Source organism: Schistosoma haematobium, chromosome 3, assembly GCF_000699445.3.
Source record: "Schistosoma haematobium chromosome 3, whole genome shotgun sequence".
Classification (NCBI taxonomy): Eukaryota; Metazoa; Platyhelminthes; class Trematoda; order Strigeidida; family Schistosomatidae; genus Schistosoma; species Schistosoma haematobium.
Window position 1 is genome coordinate 20,755,962 of NC_067198.1, and position 17,408 is coordinate 20,773,369.

The 17,408-nt window shown below is 34.4% G+C and overlaps 1 protein-coding gene across 1 annotated transcript; it reads right to left on the bottom strand.

Moving 5' to 3' along the window:
* Nucleotides 1-235: 235 nt before the first annotated feature.
* G6PC3 (Glucose-6-phosphatase 3) lies at nt 236-15,609 on the bottom strand. Its single transcript, XM_035731623.2, has 7 exons — nt 15,380-15,609; nt 12,114-12,248; nt 6,606-6,763; nt 4,506-4,691; nt 3,565-3,683; nt 1,990-2,292; nt 236-978 (listed from the first exon to the last, which is right to left on the bottom strand). Exons 2-7 carry the CDS (start codon nt 12,168-12,170, stop codon nt 680-682), a joined length of 1,122 nt encoding a protein of 373 aa, XP_035585738.1. The 5' UTR covers nt 12,171-12,248; nt 15,380-15,609; the 3' UTR covers nt 236-679.
* Nucleotides 15,610-17,408: the final 1,799 nt, after the last annotated feature.

Below are 17,408 nucleotides of genomic sequence, written 5' to 3' on the forward strand. Positions count from 1 at the left end.
GCACTGGAATGTTTGTATCTTTGATACCTGCATTTGAATATATGTATATTAAACATAACTGGGGATAGGTCCCGCGTTTTTCCATTTGTGAACTTATTAGTAACTCACCAGCGCTTTTAGTTTGCATAAAAGCTTCCAAAAGTGATAGGAAAAATGTAGTATATGTCAGTAAGAATACATCTGTACTACATAGTGTGGGTTGAGTTAATCACCCATGCTAATTACATCACTATCTCTTTATACATATTTTCCCCAGTGTCCATTCGTATTGTCTTTGCAAAGCTCTTCTCTACCCAAAGAGTCATGAGGTTCTCCACCTATGTTGAGCGGGAATAACTATAACTAACTACTAATAAACATTACGATGATAGACCTTTAAAACAATGAACGGTCAATTGATTTTAAATTCACTGAATTAAAGAATAATAAAACAATTCGTCAACATAAATTAATTATTCTGGAAGTGTAAACTAAACAGGATGAATTTAATAATACAACAACTGTTGAAATGTTTTCTTTGAAGTAATACAAAATAGCAAATATTGAGTTTTTTATTTTTTTATTTTTAAAGAAAATTCTTCAAATAACACCTTTCTGATTTTGAGAGTATATTCGGAATAAAATGTTTATTAATAAAGGTAGCTTTGTAATAGCATAAAATTCACCTTTAATTATCGAATTAGTTATACTTACGATGAAATAAATTCATACATGTTGGCACAATAAAAACTGTAATGAACGGACAAATAGTGCCTTGTAAAAATGAATTAAATAAATGTAACATATTAAAATGACTTTTCATCACTTCATCACTAATATTAATTGTAGAAAGACTGATTATCTGGTTACATATTGATTCCATAAGTCTTGTACTAATAACCACAATTATTAAACTGAATAGAATAATCGGTAGGGAATTTGTGTCTAATACTGATTGTTTAGAATGTGTTGGTTTAAGGCGCAAACCTAAAGATAAACCTGAATAAAAAGAAATACAGGAATTAGTTCAATAAACAAACAGATATTTAAGAAATGGAATACAATATATGAGTGACTGTTGCAATCACTAGTTCGATATGAACTAACGTTTATCATTAGACCGATGGATCAGATATGAATATATTCAAGAAACAAGTAAAGATATTTCCAACGACTATTTAACATTAATCAGTACAGAAACCATGATAACAAAGTTTATTAGATTAAATAACTTTTTTTATGGGAAACTAGTAATCTCGTATTACTGGGTGGTGAATTTATGTAAACTATACACACAGACATCAAGTTAACATTTATTGAGAAAACGAAATAATTAGACAGTCGTTTTTTCATAATTTGAAACTCTTCAATGATATTTATCCATAATCATGTTTCATATAGTGAAGACTAATTAAAGACTGTGGTGTGAACAGTCACCTATTGAAGCTAGTCACATTTGCAGATATCCAAAATTATTTAGTTATGACAAAATAGACGAACTATCTCGTACTGTAAAATAACTGAAAACTTCACAGTCAAATGGGTTTTAGGATTTAATATTTTCTGCACACAATCACAAACTACTCTAACACCTAAGGCTGGACAGAATACTAGTATATATCTTCAGACTCTGGCTTGATATCAGTTCATAGGATTACTGATGATTAATCTTATTAGTATCCGGAAGTAAAACTTTCCTGGTTGGTCTCAAAAGAACCATAGTAATCCATGACTGAGAACTTTAGATAATAAGGCTCGAAATCGGATGCAGTGACAAGGTATGGATTTAATTTGCGACTTTGTGTAAATCTTTAATTTTAATATTATCTAAACTTCTCACTTCTTTCCTTCCGATCAGTTAGTTTTAAACACCACTAATATTTTGATTAATCTGCTGTGCATCATCTTAGTTTCTTCTTGTTCGGTTGATATGAAATGTGACAACTTACGAAAACAAAATACCAGCCAGAAAATCATAACATGAAGAGATTAGTACTATAAAGGACGTACCAGTAGCAGTCCCAGCAATTCGTGAAAATCCCATCATAAGACTTGTTGATAAGTGAATCCATTCTGGTCGTAAACATGCTGATTGTGCTAAATTTATACTCCAATTAGGATCTACTTTTATACCATACTCTAAGAATACGCTGAAAACGTATGCAAACATGAATGAACAGAAGCCCAACCACAATAGTCTGTTTGGATGAGTTAAGAGATAAACAGCTTGTACATGTAACCAGTTTATTTTGACTTCGATTTTTGAACTGAGAAAACTACCAGGTAAACTAAATAATAACCCAACTGCGATACCTAAATTTAAAACAGAATATACGAGAATAAGTTAAGTAAACTATGGTAGTAGTTAGTAAAGAGCTATTCTGAAAGATAGTTTTTGAAATTGCAAATCATGTCACAAAGAAGAGTAGCAAACATAAATTAGTGAACACAATAACTGAAGTTAAATAAGATATAGACAAAACATCGAAAATCCATAGTGATATATGTTACTCAATGCCCTACTGAGAATCAAATCATAAGAGATTAAAAAGTGTATTTCATATCTTCAACATCAATGGCTCTTCATATAAAATAATGAACTTTGTTAGGAGACGGAAATATTATAAAAAAAGTTCACAAAAATAAGCATGAATACAAAATCTCACGAACAACTTCATCTTTGTCATATGTTTGAGCACAGAAATTTAACAATCATGTTTCTACAGCATTTAAAATAACTAGTTAATAGTAATGGAGCGACAGCTTTTTCAGTGTGATTTGCACTTTTTTCTGAGACATGTTTTCTTATCTTTAATTATACACTCATCTTGCTTATTTACATGATATTCTTATTAATAATCATTCTCAATGTTATTATTATTAATATCATCACAACTATGACACAATAATTCCCATGTTGCATTAACTTGTTTTTACATACCATTTTAACTTATTGATTACAATTTATCACCTTCATAAAGGTGTAGTTTTTTCTCACCCTTCATATATAACCTTTTCACAACGTTACCAATAATGTCATTTTATTTAACGGTTGAATTCATGAGTTGATCTAATCTAGACCACTATTGAAAACCTAGAAGCACTGAATGGTCGTTTCGCCCTAGTATTGGACTCCTCAGCAATGCGCATTCACGATCCCGCACGCGTTGTCTGGACCCAGGACTTTCGGTCTCGCGTGCAAACGCTTAACTTCTAGTTAGTAAGTTGTAGCATTTAGAACTCAACTATCGTGAAGCTTGCCTTTCAATTTATACAGTGGATGAATCCAACCTTAATATTTTGTCTATTGAAAAATAAAAATAATCTGAATAATTCACAGTGGCATCTCTTAGTTCAGTGAAAATGAATATCTCGTGGTAACTGGAAATATATTCTTATTTTCCAAGTTTTTACTATTTTACAATGAAAATACGTTCACTTTTAGAGTTGGCACATCAGAATTAAACAGACAAGCGATATATAGATTATTTATTGTGGTTTTGCATACAGCGATTGAATAATAATTTGTTTTTGAAAAAACTGGTAATTATAAAATAATTTAACAAAAGTGAAAATGATTGTTACCAGATATTAGTCCTAAAATGACTTGATGAGGAAAATGTGCTGCCAAGTAACAGCGGCTAAGGGCAATTAACCCAAAAACTAAACAGGATAGTGTTATCAAACATCGTTGATGGTTTCGACTAAAATAAATAAGGATGAACAATAGGGGTTAAGTTTACAGAAACTCGAACAGAAAAAAAGAAAAACTTATGTCTCGATATGAAATGAAACCTTCCTGCTTTTAATCAGTTGGTTCCCATCAAACAGATTCCAATGTAGGCCAGTTTGAATACGACGATAACCAGTTTCTTCTAGGTCTTGGATAGCCATTTAGTTTAATTAAAAGTTTCAAATTGGATTGCCTTCTCGAATATGACTAGACAAATATGAAAACTAACTATCGAAACAGAATAGATGTGTTTCTTGTTGAGCAGTTACAAGACAAATTAGCCCAAATCCCTCATTATGACTTGATTAATAACTTTTAAACTCAATCGTACTTCTTTGATCAAGGCCATCAACAATCCTCATATTTCATCCCCCTATGATAGACCATAGAAATATCTTCAGTAATTTATTTTCTTTACCTTAAGTTAGAACGCGTGTGAAAAAGAAAAAAAATAACATCAGTTCGCCATCTATATTGTTTTGATAATAACTCTGTTGCTAATGCAAAGATTTCTCTTCATTCACTTTTCATTGAAGAATTACAGTTTTTGCAATATATAGTTCTATTACTGTAGCTACTTTCTCCCGCAATATTCAACAAAATTAAGGTTGAGTACTTTAATTACTTTTATCGTTGACTTAAATGCAATAGATATGTTAATCAGTTAGATCTAGGCTGAACAACATTTTCGAGAGTGGTTTCCCAAGTACTTCCTATTGGTAAATTTTAAAGTCACAGTATCTTTAAGCAATAAGCTGGACAATAAGTAACAATAATAAAGCGAAATACATACTTTTTTAATTTATGGTAGAAGTAAGTTATCATTGGTGTTAGGCTTGCTACAGTTACCATACAATGGCCTGATGGACTTCCAGGTCCAGTTTCACATGTTAGTGGGTACTGTTTTACAGATAAGTCAGGGTCGGTCAGCGATCGATTCAGTGTAAGCCACCAATATGGCCGATGACCATATAACATCCTGCAGATTGAAAAATGAATCAGAATTAAGCCAAAAAGGCTTACAAAGACATTTTTAACAGTTCAACCCACTAAATATTTAAAAGTAAGAGAATAAACAATCTACAAAGAGCTTAAGTGAAAAATTAACACATGAGTTTGAAGTTACAAAAAATATTAGACGAACGAATGAAGATTGCCCGTCAAAAGAATTCGCCAATTACAGTTTTTCTGTATGTCCGTCGTGATCACAAACGAAAAATTGCTTAGACACTGATAATCTTGCTTACACATGTAGTGATTAGTGTTAGGCCAGTGAAAATTAGATGTCATTGACCACTAAACGTGAACAAACGGACACTCAGCTTACTTATTACTTAATACATAATTTCCTTCACACCACTGATTTCTACTTTGGACCCACTGACTGTAGATTGCTTGTGATTGTGATGAATAAGATATTGTCTAACTTATGCCTTGGTTCTGCATATATGGACGTGGATCGTATATCTGGTATGGCGTGCCCAGTTTGTGCACAGACTAACGATTGGAATAAATAGAAGTTTCAGTGATAGTACTTATTATAAGTTCAGTATGAGAGGGGAAAGATATTCTCGTGAGCTTCAGAATAAAATACACCACAAATGTACAACAAATTCAGAAATAAAAATATGAAACATGATAACCGAATGTCTTCAGTGTAATCTCATCGCGACAAAATATTACCAATTCAACGTTTCATAAATATTGGTTAAACAGATAACTAGATTGACAATACGTGCTTTACATTTCCATTACTTACTTTATATAGTCCATATCTGTTTACGAATCTTCATCGTTCTCTTCTAACAACGCAAAGTTTGTCAAGAATATCTGTTCTATGCAATAACTACTTATAGCACTTCGCCTAAAAGTCCTAGATAATAGGACGAAATATTTTAGAGTATTTGTACAGCCTAGGACGATATTATATACAATCAGATGCATCCACGTTCATTTTAAGTCTAGATGTGTATTGAACGAGAACTCAGATGGGGACAACCAATTTATTGTTCAATACGACATTACAGATTTCTATGATAAAATGTGAAAACCATACATTAAATATTTCGTTTGCCAATCCTCAATCAATTGTCTCAAATTTCATCGTTCTTCATTGCTATTGCCATTACTCTCTGTTTTCATTCTCGTTCTCTTCACACCGATCTTCTCAAACTTATGTTCATCGAAATAAGTAGCATACATCACAGATTTGGTTTCATGTTACAACCTTTGATATATGTTGTTAAGAAAACTTCAAAGTGATTAAACAGAACTCTTCAGCAAGTAAAAAATGGTGACTACTATTTTAAACTTCAACAAAAAGAAATCGTGGGTTTTGTAGACGATATGTCCAGCAAAGAGAAGCAGTGACTGTGGAATACTTAAAGAACAGCCCTAAACTGGTTATAGCAGAATAAATCCACCTAAATCTCTAATGTCCTGTTACAATGGATTAGGCTCATGTTTCTCGTTTATCCTATTTTGATGCACTGACAACCTGAGATGACACAATATAGTTACAATCCTTTCTCAAACATACTGAAACCAATCCATTACAACTTATCCTTATTATTCGATTTTAAAGAATATCGCTTATTGACTAATGAATTTAGGTCATTTGATACACTGGTATTTCCAGTTATATAAACAAGCGATATTAATCCATACATGGTATAACACATATCTGATATTATCCAAGTAATTTAAAATGGAGATTAGTGTAGAACAATATTTCCATTTTGAAAATAGCTGAAAGTTTTAGGAATACTGCATACAAACAAATAACGGCATTAAAAGGTAGGGTGTGAAACATTAACTGTCGATACAAAAATGAGTTAAACTTTTGGATCCAATACAGATTAAAAGTCTCAGCACAAATTAGAAAAATACTGACCACTTAAGTATTCCGTTTAACCAGTCTGCTAAAGCCGTACATAAGATTGTCGTGATCCCCAATGTTGGATCAGTATAATAAGCAGTTGGAAACGTCAGTGAGTAGGCAGTATTAGGACTACCGATATGACTAACGACTGTAAACAAAGGCTCCAGACGCTAAAATCATAAACAAAATTCAGTTGTTGAGACCCAAATCTAATAAAAAGAGATTGTTTTACTGAACGAAAACAATCAATCATATTATCAGGACAAATAGAATAATAATTAGATATCAGTACATTTCATCTCATTTTTTACTAGTTAACGGATTAAAAAAAATCTCTATTAAAATTATTTCATTATCTTACAGATGGATTCAATCTATTCAGATATGTTGTAGCTACCTATAGCCTGGGATATGTAAGCAATGTAATCTTGGACTCTAAAGTTCCGTAGCATCACTTCGGAGTTAATTTGCACTAAAACTTTGCCTTGACTATGAAAACACACAAACAGAAAAAAACAATTGATTCGTATGCGTTCAAATCCGTTTTTGACCTGATTTCTCTTCATAAGCTGATCAGGAGGTAGGTAATAACAAACCGGCTACTTATACCATACTTTCTCTCTAAGTGAAAAGTTGGAGGAAGAGAGGGTACACCACTCGATGATCTTGAGAATCGGCCCAAACTGAAACTATTAAACATAATTAGTTGTAATTTGCTTCAACACGGGATTCTACCTAACTCAAGACTAGGATTTGAGAAAAAGTAGAGGTAACCAGATCAGAACAGTGAAACTGCTCTACAACAAAATGAATTATGTCTTCACTCCCAAGTGGCCATCATATACCACTATCTTTCCTCAGACGAATAAAATGTTTTTATTAAAGCACATAGATGTAGCCAGTGATGCACTATGATATTGATTGACCAAAGCAATAAATAGAACGTTTAACACAGCTAACTTGTCTTTCGTTTTTCAGCCAACCTGTGGTGATTGCTCAACCAAAGGATAAGTTACTTGGTTTCGGCACATCTAAGTGTTTCAAATAATTCAGCTGCTCCTGTGGAGAAAGCTAATATTGGGAGCACAACCGGACAACTGAGCCATCGAATCAGTTAACGCTTTACTTCGTAATTAAAAAAGTGTGTCATCAAAACAACATGCAGCTCTGTTCTATCACACTTGACCAATATCAATCATGTAGTAGATAAAACAGGCCACTTAAAGTAATTTATTGTACTCCTATTAGTTTTCCTTGTTGAATTTAGTCTCGTCACTTACACGTAGCAGAAGGTATGGGGATTCGAGAAAATAATCTAAGTCTTTGTATTCATAAGGAATCTGTAGCATTTATCTTTACTGTGGTAAAACTAGGCTTAGCGAACGATCATACTTACCATTACTTTTCATACGCTTTGTTCATTTATTTTTCTTCACCGCTTTTTCAGATATATGTTTTACTTTCCATTTATCTGAACACTTTTTATTACATGATTTCAATAATTTTGGATAAATGTTAATTGAATGTCTGTTTTCTCAAGGCTTCAGTCTACATCCTACCATGAAACATTGATTAAAGCCTTTATTATTCATATCACAACTAGTACACCTGTAATCACACTATCAATTTGCACCTTCTGCTTACTATGTTTATTTATTCAATTTATTATATTGTTATCACTGACTCATAAACTCCGTTGATTGACTTAGTAATTTTATATATGTATATAAACATTATTGTATACTAGAGTAAAGCCCGATGAGGATCTAATTGCAAACAATGTTGTTCGCTAATATATGTTGTTATTATTCACAATATGGGGATTTTTAAAATATTCATTTGACTTTATGGGCTATACAGTAACTATCCACTAGCCAAAATTACAATGTAAATAAAAAAACTTTAAAGAGAGCAAGAACAAAGGTTAGTGAAGAGTAATATGAATTCATTTTATTTCGTTAGGTTCTCATCAACTGCTTACAACCTAAAATATTTGCAATTCAAAGTTATTATAGATATTGACATACTTATACAACAGAGGGCGATGAAGGATGAATATATGTAACATAATGTAGCAAAGATTTCGTTAGAGTTAGTGAGGTCATAAAATTTCGTTTCGAATATATAGAGTTTGGGAGGGAAAGTTCCAGAAAATTGAGATAGTGATTAGAAACCATGGAATTAAAACATATTAGACGATTATGTAATGAAGTAACTGAAAATAGATTAATGTTAATAAAGAGAGATATGAATTGAAATTGGTCAGTTATGAATGATGTAATTATAAAATTCAGAAAGAGTTGGAATGACGTAATAAAAATAAATAAAAATAAAAGGGGGTGAAGTGAATGTTACCAGGGCAAAGAAAGATTTATTACTGTTTCTTTTTGTATACAAAGATCTGGTTTTAAACGTTTGATTGCTATTGCTTCGGTGAATATCAAAAGGTTTGAATTTGATTGTTTGTTGATCACCTTGAAGGACTTCAGTATGTCAACTTCGTGTCCTGTGTCAAGGAGATGTCTTGGGACAGCGCTGCTAAATGCTTTTAGTCCGTTTGACCTCAAACTCTTCGGAATATGTTCTTTGAATCGGACGTAGGCTCTCCTTTCTGTTCTACCAATGTAACTGCTTTGGCAGATACATGTAAATTTGTATACACAGTTGGTGGTAACATGAAAGGGATACCTGTCGACCTTTGATTGTGTCAAAGAACATGTCGTTTTGGACAGGACAATCAATTTAGCTGCAGAATATGTTTTTGTCAATGCAGTTTTTAGTCTCATATTGATTGACCCCATGACATTATCGCCTTTGAATTTGAGTTGAATAAAAACAGGTTTTTTATTTACTGTAGTTTCTTTGGGTATTTTATCTTCACGTTTTCCATATTTCTCAATAAATCTCAATAGGTATCCGTTATTTCTTAAATACTTTTTAACATCCATAATTTCCTCTTCTATTGTATCGGCAGTACATATTCTTTCTGTTCTGTGAAACAGTGTTTTGACAAGTGCCTTTTTATAATTGATTGGACAAAAGCTGTTGAGATTGAGATAAATACCATTCCATGTGTCTTTCTTATAAACTGAGCGTTGAACTGTGCCATCCTTTCTTCGTTTTATCGCTATATCGAGAAAATGGAAAATGTTTTCTTTTTTTCATGTTCCATAGTGAAATGAATATTTGGATGAGCTTCATCGAAAAACCTTAACAGATTTGTCGCATGTTGTTGATTATTACATAAGATGAATGTATCATCAACATACCTCGAATAATACATCATCTCATCAATCGCTCCTTTGAGCTTGGTTCTTTCGAGGTTAGCTATGGAAATGTCTGCTAGGACGGGGCCTAACGGACTTCCCATTGCTACACCATCGGTTTGTCGGTATATAGTATTGTTGAATTGGAACTGAACATCTTTTGTATACAAGAGTAATAGTCGTTTGAATTCTATTGCTGGTAGAGGTAGGATATCAGGATGTTGACAAATTATGTCTATGGTTTCAAGAAGCGGTATTTTTGTAAACAATGATGTCACATCAAAAGAAACCATAAACTTACCAGCAATATTTATGTGATTCATGCTATCAGCAAATACGAAAAAAATTTACATGTATTGAAGCGAATGCTTTTGTAAAGAATCAGATATAAAAACTAACTACATGGTCAAACGATATCAGTTTCAAATACAATAATCATAATGATTAAGATAAAGTCCAAACCAAAGTTTCTTCCTCAAAGATAAAGTAGGTCCCCTGACTGAGTAAATTCAAAGTCAACTAATTTTTCCTAAAGTTACAAAATCGATTAACTTCAGACCCAGATCGCTCAGCGTATCAATGATAACCTGCGAAATTCCAGAATTTAGGATATCTAGTTTACCTAACAAATTACACCACTTAAACAAGTGGGCACTAAATAGGTAGTCAGTCAGTCATCCACAACGTAGAACCAGGCACATATATGCATAGGTCCAAGTTGCCATACCTCATTAGCACAACAAGATGAACACTGAATTCATAGAAGTAATTAATTCAATGGTAATAATATATGAAAGAAAGATTGCATATAAGGATATAGTACAGAAAGAAAAAATTAGTTCGTAGAAAGGAATGTATGAAGCGATTTTAATCTCATAGTTTAAGGGAAGACAGGAAGTGCATATACCTACACCATTGTGACCGATTCTGAGCCATGTCACCCCGAGTCTCAAACCATTGGTTACGATAGTCACGTGGACCCCAACCAAGTAGTCTGCATCTACCAACATGGCAAAGGCCAGAAGTTAGTGACTTTAAGGACTGATGCCACGCTCAGGTTTGGCCACTTCCTTCCAACCATCCCCAACACTAGTCAGCATTGCGCGTCGTGGTAATCGGTGCTCAGGCATACGTAACAAGTGGCCCAACCATCTCAGTCGATGAAGATTCATAACCTCATCAACTGATTTACCATCATTCCCTAATACCCTGCGTCTAACCTCACTATTACTAAATAGGTAGCGCTTATATAAAGTCCCTCGTAAAAATATACTGTTTGGTAACGATTACAAAGTTGCAAACTTATACACAATCCCATCTTTGTCAACTCATGTGTGCATAGCTTCTTATTTGTGACTGAATCACTATTCCACATTATTAAATGTGGGCAACAAGTCGTTTTACAGTTCTATAAGTTATCTAATTTCACAAACTGTGCTACTTTCATCTAATTACAAGTCATGGTAGTCGAATAAGCAACTGTTAGTTCTGATCACTAGTAAAAGAATTATAGTTTGGAATAGTTTTGTTTTAAAACGTACGATTTGTGACTGTTACAAACTAGCTTGTGTTGAAGCAAACAATTCAAGACTTTTTCATACAAAAGCGTGTTTTCTAAATCAATATATGAGATAAATTACTACTTATGACCAAGTTAATAAATTACAAACTGATTTAGGAATGATCAGATTTTAATATAACATAGCGATACTCCCTTACTTTCAAAATGAGCAATTTTAATAAAGTTACCTTGATTGGTCAATTAACCATTCGATGATTAATGAATGGTAATTAATTTATACTTAAAAATGCATGCTCTAGTGGTTTGCTGACTAGCGTCTGTTATTCTTGTTTGAAAATCGTCGTTACTTTTAGGTTAACAGTAGTTTTGGATGGAAACAATACATTTTTATCAAAGTTCATGTACTAAGGTTGTTAAAGCACTCATAAGTTTACTCCTGTGCAATCCAAAACAAAGATATCCAGCCATCGTTTAGAAACCTTTTTAAAAACCATGTCCACTATTAAGGTTGAAAATGTACACCTTACAAACTATCTCTTTGTCACCTCTCATTTATTTTTGTATCTAAATAAATATTTAATAGCTTAGAAGCGGTGCAAAATAACCCCTAAATTATGCCCTATTTAGATTAAAGACATAGAATTATTTGAGAACCACATAAACATATATTAGTCCATCAAAATGCATTATGAAGTGTAATTCATCACAGTAACGAAAGTTTAAATTACTCACTTCATAGTTTTGAATCCAGTGTATAAACTGGATGCCATTACTATGTATCCTATTCATTTTTAGTGCAACAGACTTTCGAATAATGTTCTTTCAGGATTAGAGACAAGCAAAATGTAAAGGGCCTTGAACAACAGCCTTAGTAAAGATAAGCGAAAAGTAAAAGGTAAATGAAACATGAGTACATCATATAAAGTTAACTCACTTCGTATACTACAGCACATGTTAAACAACATAGTATTATAGACAGTGATCAAATACAGTCAAACGATACCTCATAAAAATTTCTTCTTAAACCCTAAAAGTAAGTAAATGATGACTGTATTCCGTCGTGTTCATTAGCTGGATACCATAAGAACCTGATCTTCTACATACACTCATTATCTTAGCCATAAATTGTTAAGGTCTGACATAAACAGATGAGTGAAGTATTGTTGAAAGACTTGACATTTTTTTACAAGACACGAAAATCAACCTTTAGTTTATACTATCAGTCAAATCACATGATACTCTGAAGTTTGTAATGCAATAGGATTCATGACATGTAAATATATGAAGATCTTTTAATACCTTTTGGTTTGTTAGGGGCCTCTAATTTTACAGCCCATACTGCCTAACTGCGTATTAAACCCTACTAGATACGACAAAACAGGACAACACTACTTTCCAAATGTCTTTTGCGCTTAACTTTAAAGACAAGTGGTAAATTAAATAAGGATTTGGAGAGTATATTTATACTTATGCAGAATTACAGGAGCTTGCAACTCTTCGGCTAGCACCTCAGAGGAGAGAATTCTTAATACAAGATGTGTTGCGATATGGCCACAAAACCACTGTTCACTTCGAATCTAGGAAATTAGGCCAATGGGTAGAATATTTTGAGTAAGAACCCAACTGAACTTCAGCTACCCATCAATTACCCCGTATCCAAACAACCTGAATAGATCATTTGTACAAGTCTCCTTAATCTCAATGGGGCAGAAAAGGCCATAGCCACTACAAACCGAGAGTGTAGCGGGCTCGGATGGATTAACTTCGAAGATCTTTAAAGACGGCAGTTCAACTGTTAGCGCCTAAGCTGAGATGGTCACTAGATTTTAAGGGCTGGGTGTAACCATAGCTGACTGATCCCAGCAGATGATCACTCTAGTTTAAATATAACGTCAGAAATCTTATAGTGATAACTGCAGAGTCAGTTTGGCTAATCTGATGCTTACTTACGCCTGTTACTCCTCGTGAAGGAGCATAGGCCGCTCACCAGCATTCTCCATCCAACCCTGTCCTGGGCAATCCTTTCTAGCTCCGTCCAGTTGTAATTCATCGTTTTCATATCTGCTTCTATTATCCGACGCAATGTGTTCTTTGGCCTTCCTCTTTTTCGCTTCCCTTCAGGATTCCAAGTTAGGGCTTGCCTCGTGATGCAGTTTGACGATTTGCGTAATGTATGTCCTATCCATTTCCATCGTCTTTTCCTAATTTCTTCTTCAGCTGGAAGTTGGTTTGTTCTCTCCCACAGAAGGCTATTGCTGATGGTATCCGGCCAATGGATGTTGAGTATCTTGCGTAGACAGCTATTTATAAATACTTGTACTTTCTTGATTGTGGTTGTTGTAGTTCTCCTAATCTGATGCCTGGTATACTAATATTTCTAGCCATTTGACGCTCAATTAAAGCACATGAAGGGCAAATTCTGGTGAAGATGGCACAGGTATTCAGTGTTTGACAACGCTTTTACCAGTAACACCTATTAAAACTTGTACCCACCAAGAGAAATCAAAAGATAGAATCGAGGAGATCGGAAGTTGTATTTGACGATCGCCAATATATCGGAATTGTCTGATCTAGTCTGGCTAGCGATTGCAGTAAATGTTGAGCACAGCGTTCCCACACGTGATCTGGTGTGGATGGATGACCGAGCGCCTTCAGCTAGGTTAATCCATTAAAACATGTGGTCAGCATCCAATGTCGAAAACTTACAGAGCTACTTATTTTGGGGATTTATTTACCGCTACACTGGAAAACAGGGCTAGTTTTAGACCCAGATGTGGGTATATTGATCAAGCATTCACACTGCGCCATGCGTAAGAATAGAAGTATAATTTCCAATCCCCTACTGCTGTCCCATTTCTTGATTTTAAGGCAGCATTCAACTCCGTTGACTGAGAGATTTACTGGCAATGCTCTTCATTTAAAGGTTTAATAAAAACGTACTTGACCGTATGAACGCTCCCTACTCAGACACTATTAGTCAAGTCAGAGCCTATGATGAGTTATCATCAGAGCTGTCTATCGGAAAAATTGTTCTTCACAGTAGTCTACTATTCCCCTTTTAATTCGACTAAGTCTTAGATGCTCCCTTACAAAACCACTTTCTTCATCGAACTTTCGACGGTTGATTTTCAACCGGAACACCTACTGATCAACTTGGGATACACAACTGAAATATTCCTGGTCAGTGAACTCGCTGATAAAATTCAGGCCTTTAGTTACCTTGAGCAATGAGCATGCAAAGAAACTCCGGATACTTCTTTTTCACTTCCATCAAATTATTTGGACTTTCTTCGCTACTGATCTTGCCAATTTTATCTTGTCGTTCCACTGTATTAAAGAAGCTTCGGGCAAGCATATTTATTACATGTTCTACGCTGTTAGTGTTTGACTAGTGGCTATGATGCTTAAACAACCACCTTCAGTTATAAATATACATATATACACAGATAGGACTATGAACCACTAAATCGATTATCTTCCTTCACTGAAAACGTTGCTAAAATGTGTGACACTTTTGCTTTCACCAACTTAATGCCATCCACAACTTTGATAAACAATTCAAAAATTATAAAATCATGGGGTAGTTGTACAAAGCTGGAACTGCTTCGGAAAACTTAAGCCCTTTGCTCTTGACTCTCATGCAACACTTACGCACTTTCATAACAATCAGTCATACTATATAGTAGTCATATGACTGATAAAAAATGTTCAAAACAAAGACGAGGCCCTCTTCATCAGTACGCACAAGCATTAACGCTGCTCACCCTCTTTCATGGATAAATATCCCACCATGTACAAAACACAATGCTTTCATTAGGAATATATACCAGTAAACAAATAGAGTAGAACAGTTTGTATAATATCGGACTGACTAAACAAATAATGAAAACTAGATCCAAGTGAAGAACTTGAATATGATGCCACTAGAAGGTGAGGACATATTGTGATCCGTTGTAAAGTGTCAAAAATAGTTTTATTATAAATTTTATGAAACTGACCACGATATATTAACGGCAATTCATAAAGCGCTCAGAGAAATGCCACCTTGTATCCTTAAAATGTCCAATGTTACATTGCCAAACAGCTCATTTCTTCAAATCTCATATTCCTTATAAATTGAGTATTCGAGAATCTTCGTCGTCATTGTTCCGTTTTAACTCTTACGATTCATGAATAACCTGAAAATATAAAGAGATATGTCCACATGACAAATTGATATGAATGTATAACTCAAGGTTGGCTCATAAAAACTGTGAGATCAAACAAGATTATTTTTCACTAAACTGAATGAATACTAAGCAGTCGATAAGTACTTGAAAATTTCAAATACTTCTACTATGATCCATTTTATTTTGTCATGTTGACTTTATTTGAAAGCCACACATAATCAACGCAGAATATTCACTGAGAGATGTGACTTCGACGTTATCTGGGAGATCATGTTAGCACCGTCTGACTCGAGTTAGTTCCCGATCATCGACCAAATTTACCTACGTTGGTGATCTACAACCTTTAATTGGTTCTATCACATGGAACTGAAAATTGATCTACCCCAAACTTCACCAGAAAATACAGGTATTCATTCTCATATTTTGACGCAAGAAGTCCGCACCGGCTGACCATTTAACATCAAAACAACATATCCTGGTAGGATAGAGGAGAGCTTCTGGCTACAGATGAGGAAGTTAAGAAAAAACACTCAGGGTGGATAAGATACACTTCTCTTCACACATTACAAGAAAATCCCTGGCTTAAAATCATAAAAGCAGCAAGATTATGGGCAGGTCAAAAAATACAGCATGGAAAAATAAACAAAAGCATGAATAAAATGAGTAACATTTGCCTACATCTCTTACTTCTCGTAGAGTAGCACAGGTCGCTCACAGGCATACTCCATCAAAATCTTTCCAGAGCATTCCTTTCCAGTTGTTATCCATCCTTTTCATATCTGCTTCCAAGTCCCAACTCGTTGTGTTCTTGGTTCTTCCTTTCCTCACATTTTCTTTAGGATTTCAAGTTAGCACTTTCCTTTTCATGATTCCTGTAATATATGCCCTATCCATCTTCAACGTCCTTTCCTAATTTTACTATCAGCTGGAATACGGTCTGTTCTTTGTTACATTTGGTTGTTGTCGATGATGTCTAGTCAACAGAATTGTATCACCTTGCATATACGGCTGTTTATAAATACCTGAAGGCGTTTGATGTTGGTTGTAGTGGTTCCTCACGTTTCAGCTCTGTACAGTGGAACTGTTTTGACGTGCGTATTGAAGATTCTGACTTTGATACTGTTTGACAGTTGTTTTGAGTTGCATGTGTTGTTCGACTGTAGGAAAGCTGGTCCTCACTTGGAATGCATCTGTCAGCTGTCCTCCACGCACCGTCCGTCGCATGAATTCTGAATAATGTTGACAGTTTTCTCAGGTACACCATAATGTCAAGGGTGGTCCCATAAATTCACCTATTCACACTGTCAAGTTTTTTCTCATAATAAAGGAAGGTGATGTATAATAATAAGTTCCATTCGCTTGGTTACTTATTAATGATCTGTAGTTTCGTGATTTTGTCTGTACATGTCTGATCCTTAAGGAATCCAGCCTGTCGTCTGATGAGTTTTTCATGTGGCTCAGCGACACTGTTGAAAACTTTTCCTGGTACTGACAGTAGTGTGATGCCTCTTTAGTTCTCTTATTTGCTCTAACCTTCTCGCTTTGGTATCTCAGTGGTACATGTTCCTCTCCCTAAATCTCCCTGAAGCGTTTAATCTAGGCTTGTTAACCGCTGTAAGAGATGCGAAGTACGGCGTACTCACTCGTGTTCTGGTGTGTTTGCGTGACCAGGTGACTTCAGCTACATGCGTCGAGTAAAAATAGCAGGGTCATCATTAAATGTCAAAGACTTACAGAACTATTTATTTCAGATGTTTAATTATCGCTTTAGTCCGAATGTTCGCGCGACAATAATGTAGGAATTTCATCATTACGAATAATTCTTCGTTTGTTGTACGAAAACAATCGTTCTGAGCAG

Coding starts and splice junctions, on each gene's coding strand:
- G6PC3 (XM_035731623.2), bottom strand. CDS start 12,170: ATGAATAGGATACATAGTAATGGCATCCAGTTTATACACTGGATTCAA. Junction 6,764..12,113: donor ACTGGATTCAAAACTATGAA/GTGAGTAATTTA, acceptor TTATGATTTTAG/CGTCTGGAGCCTTTGTTTAC. Junction 3,684..4,505: donor TTCTACCATAAATTAAAAAA/GTATGTATTTCG, acceptor TATTTATTTTAG/TCGAAACCATCAACGATGTT.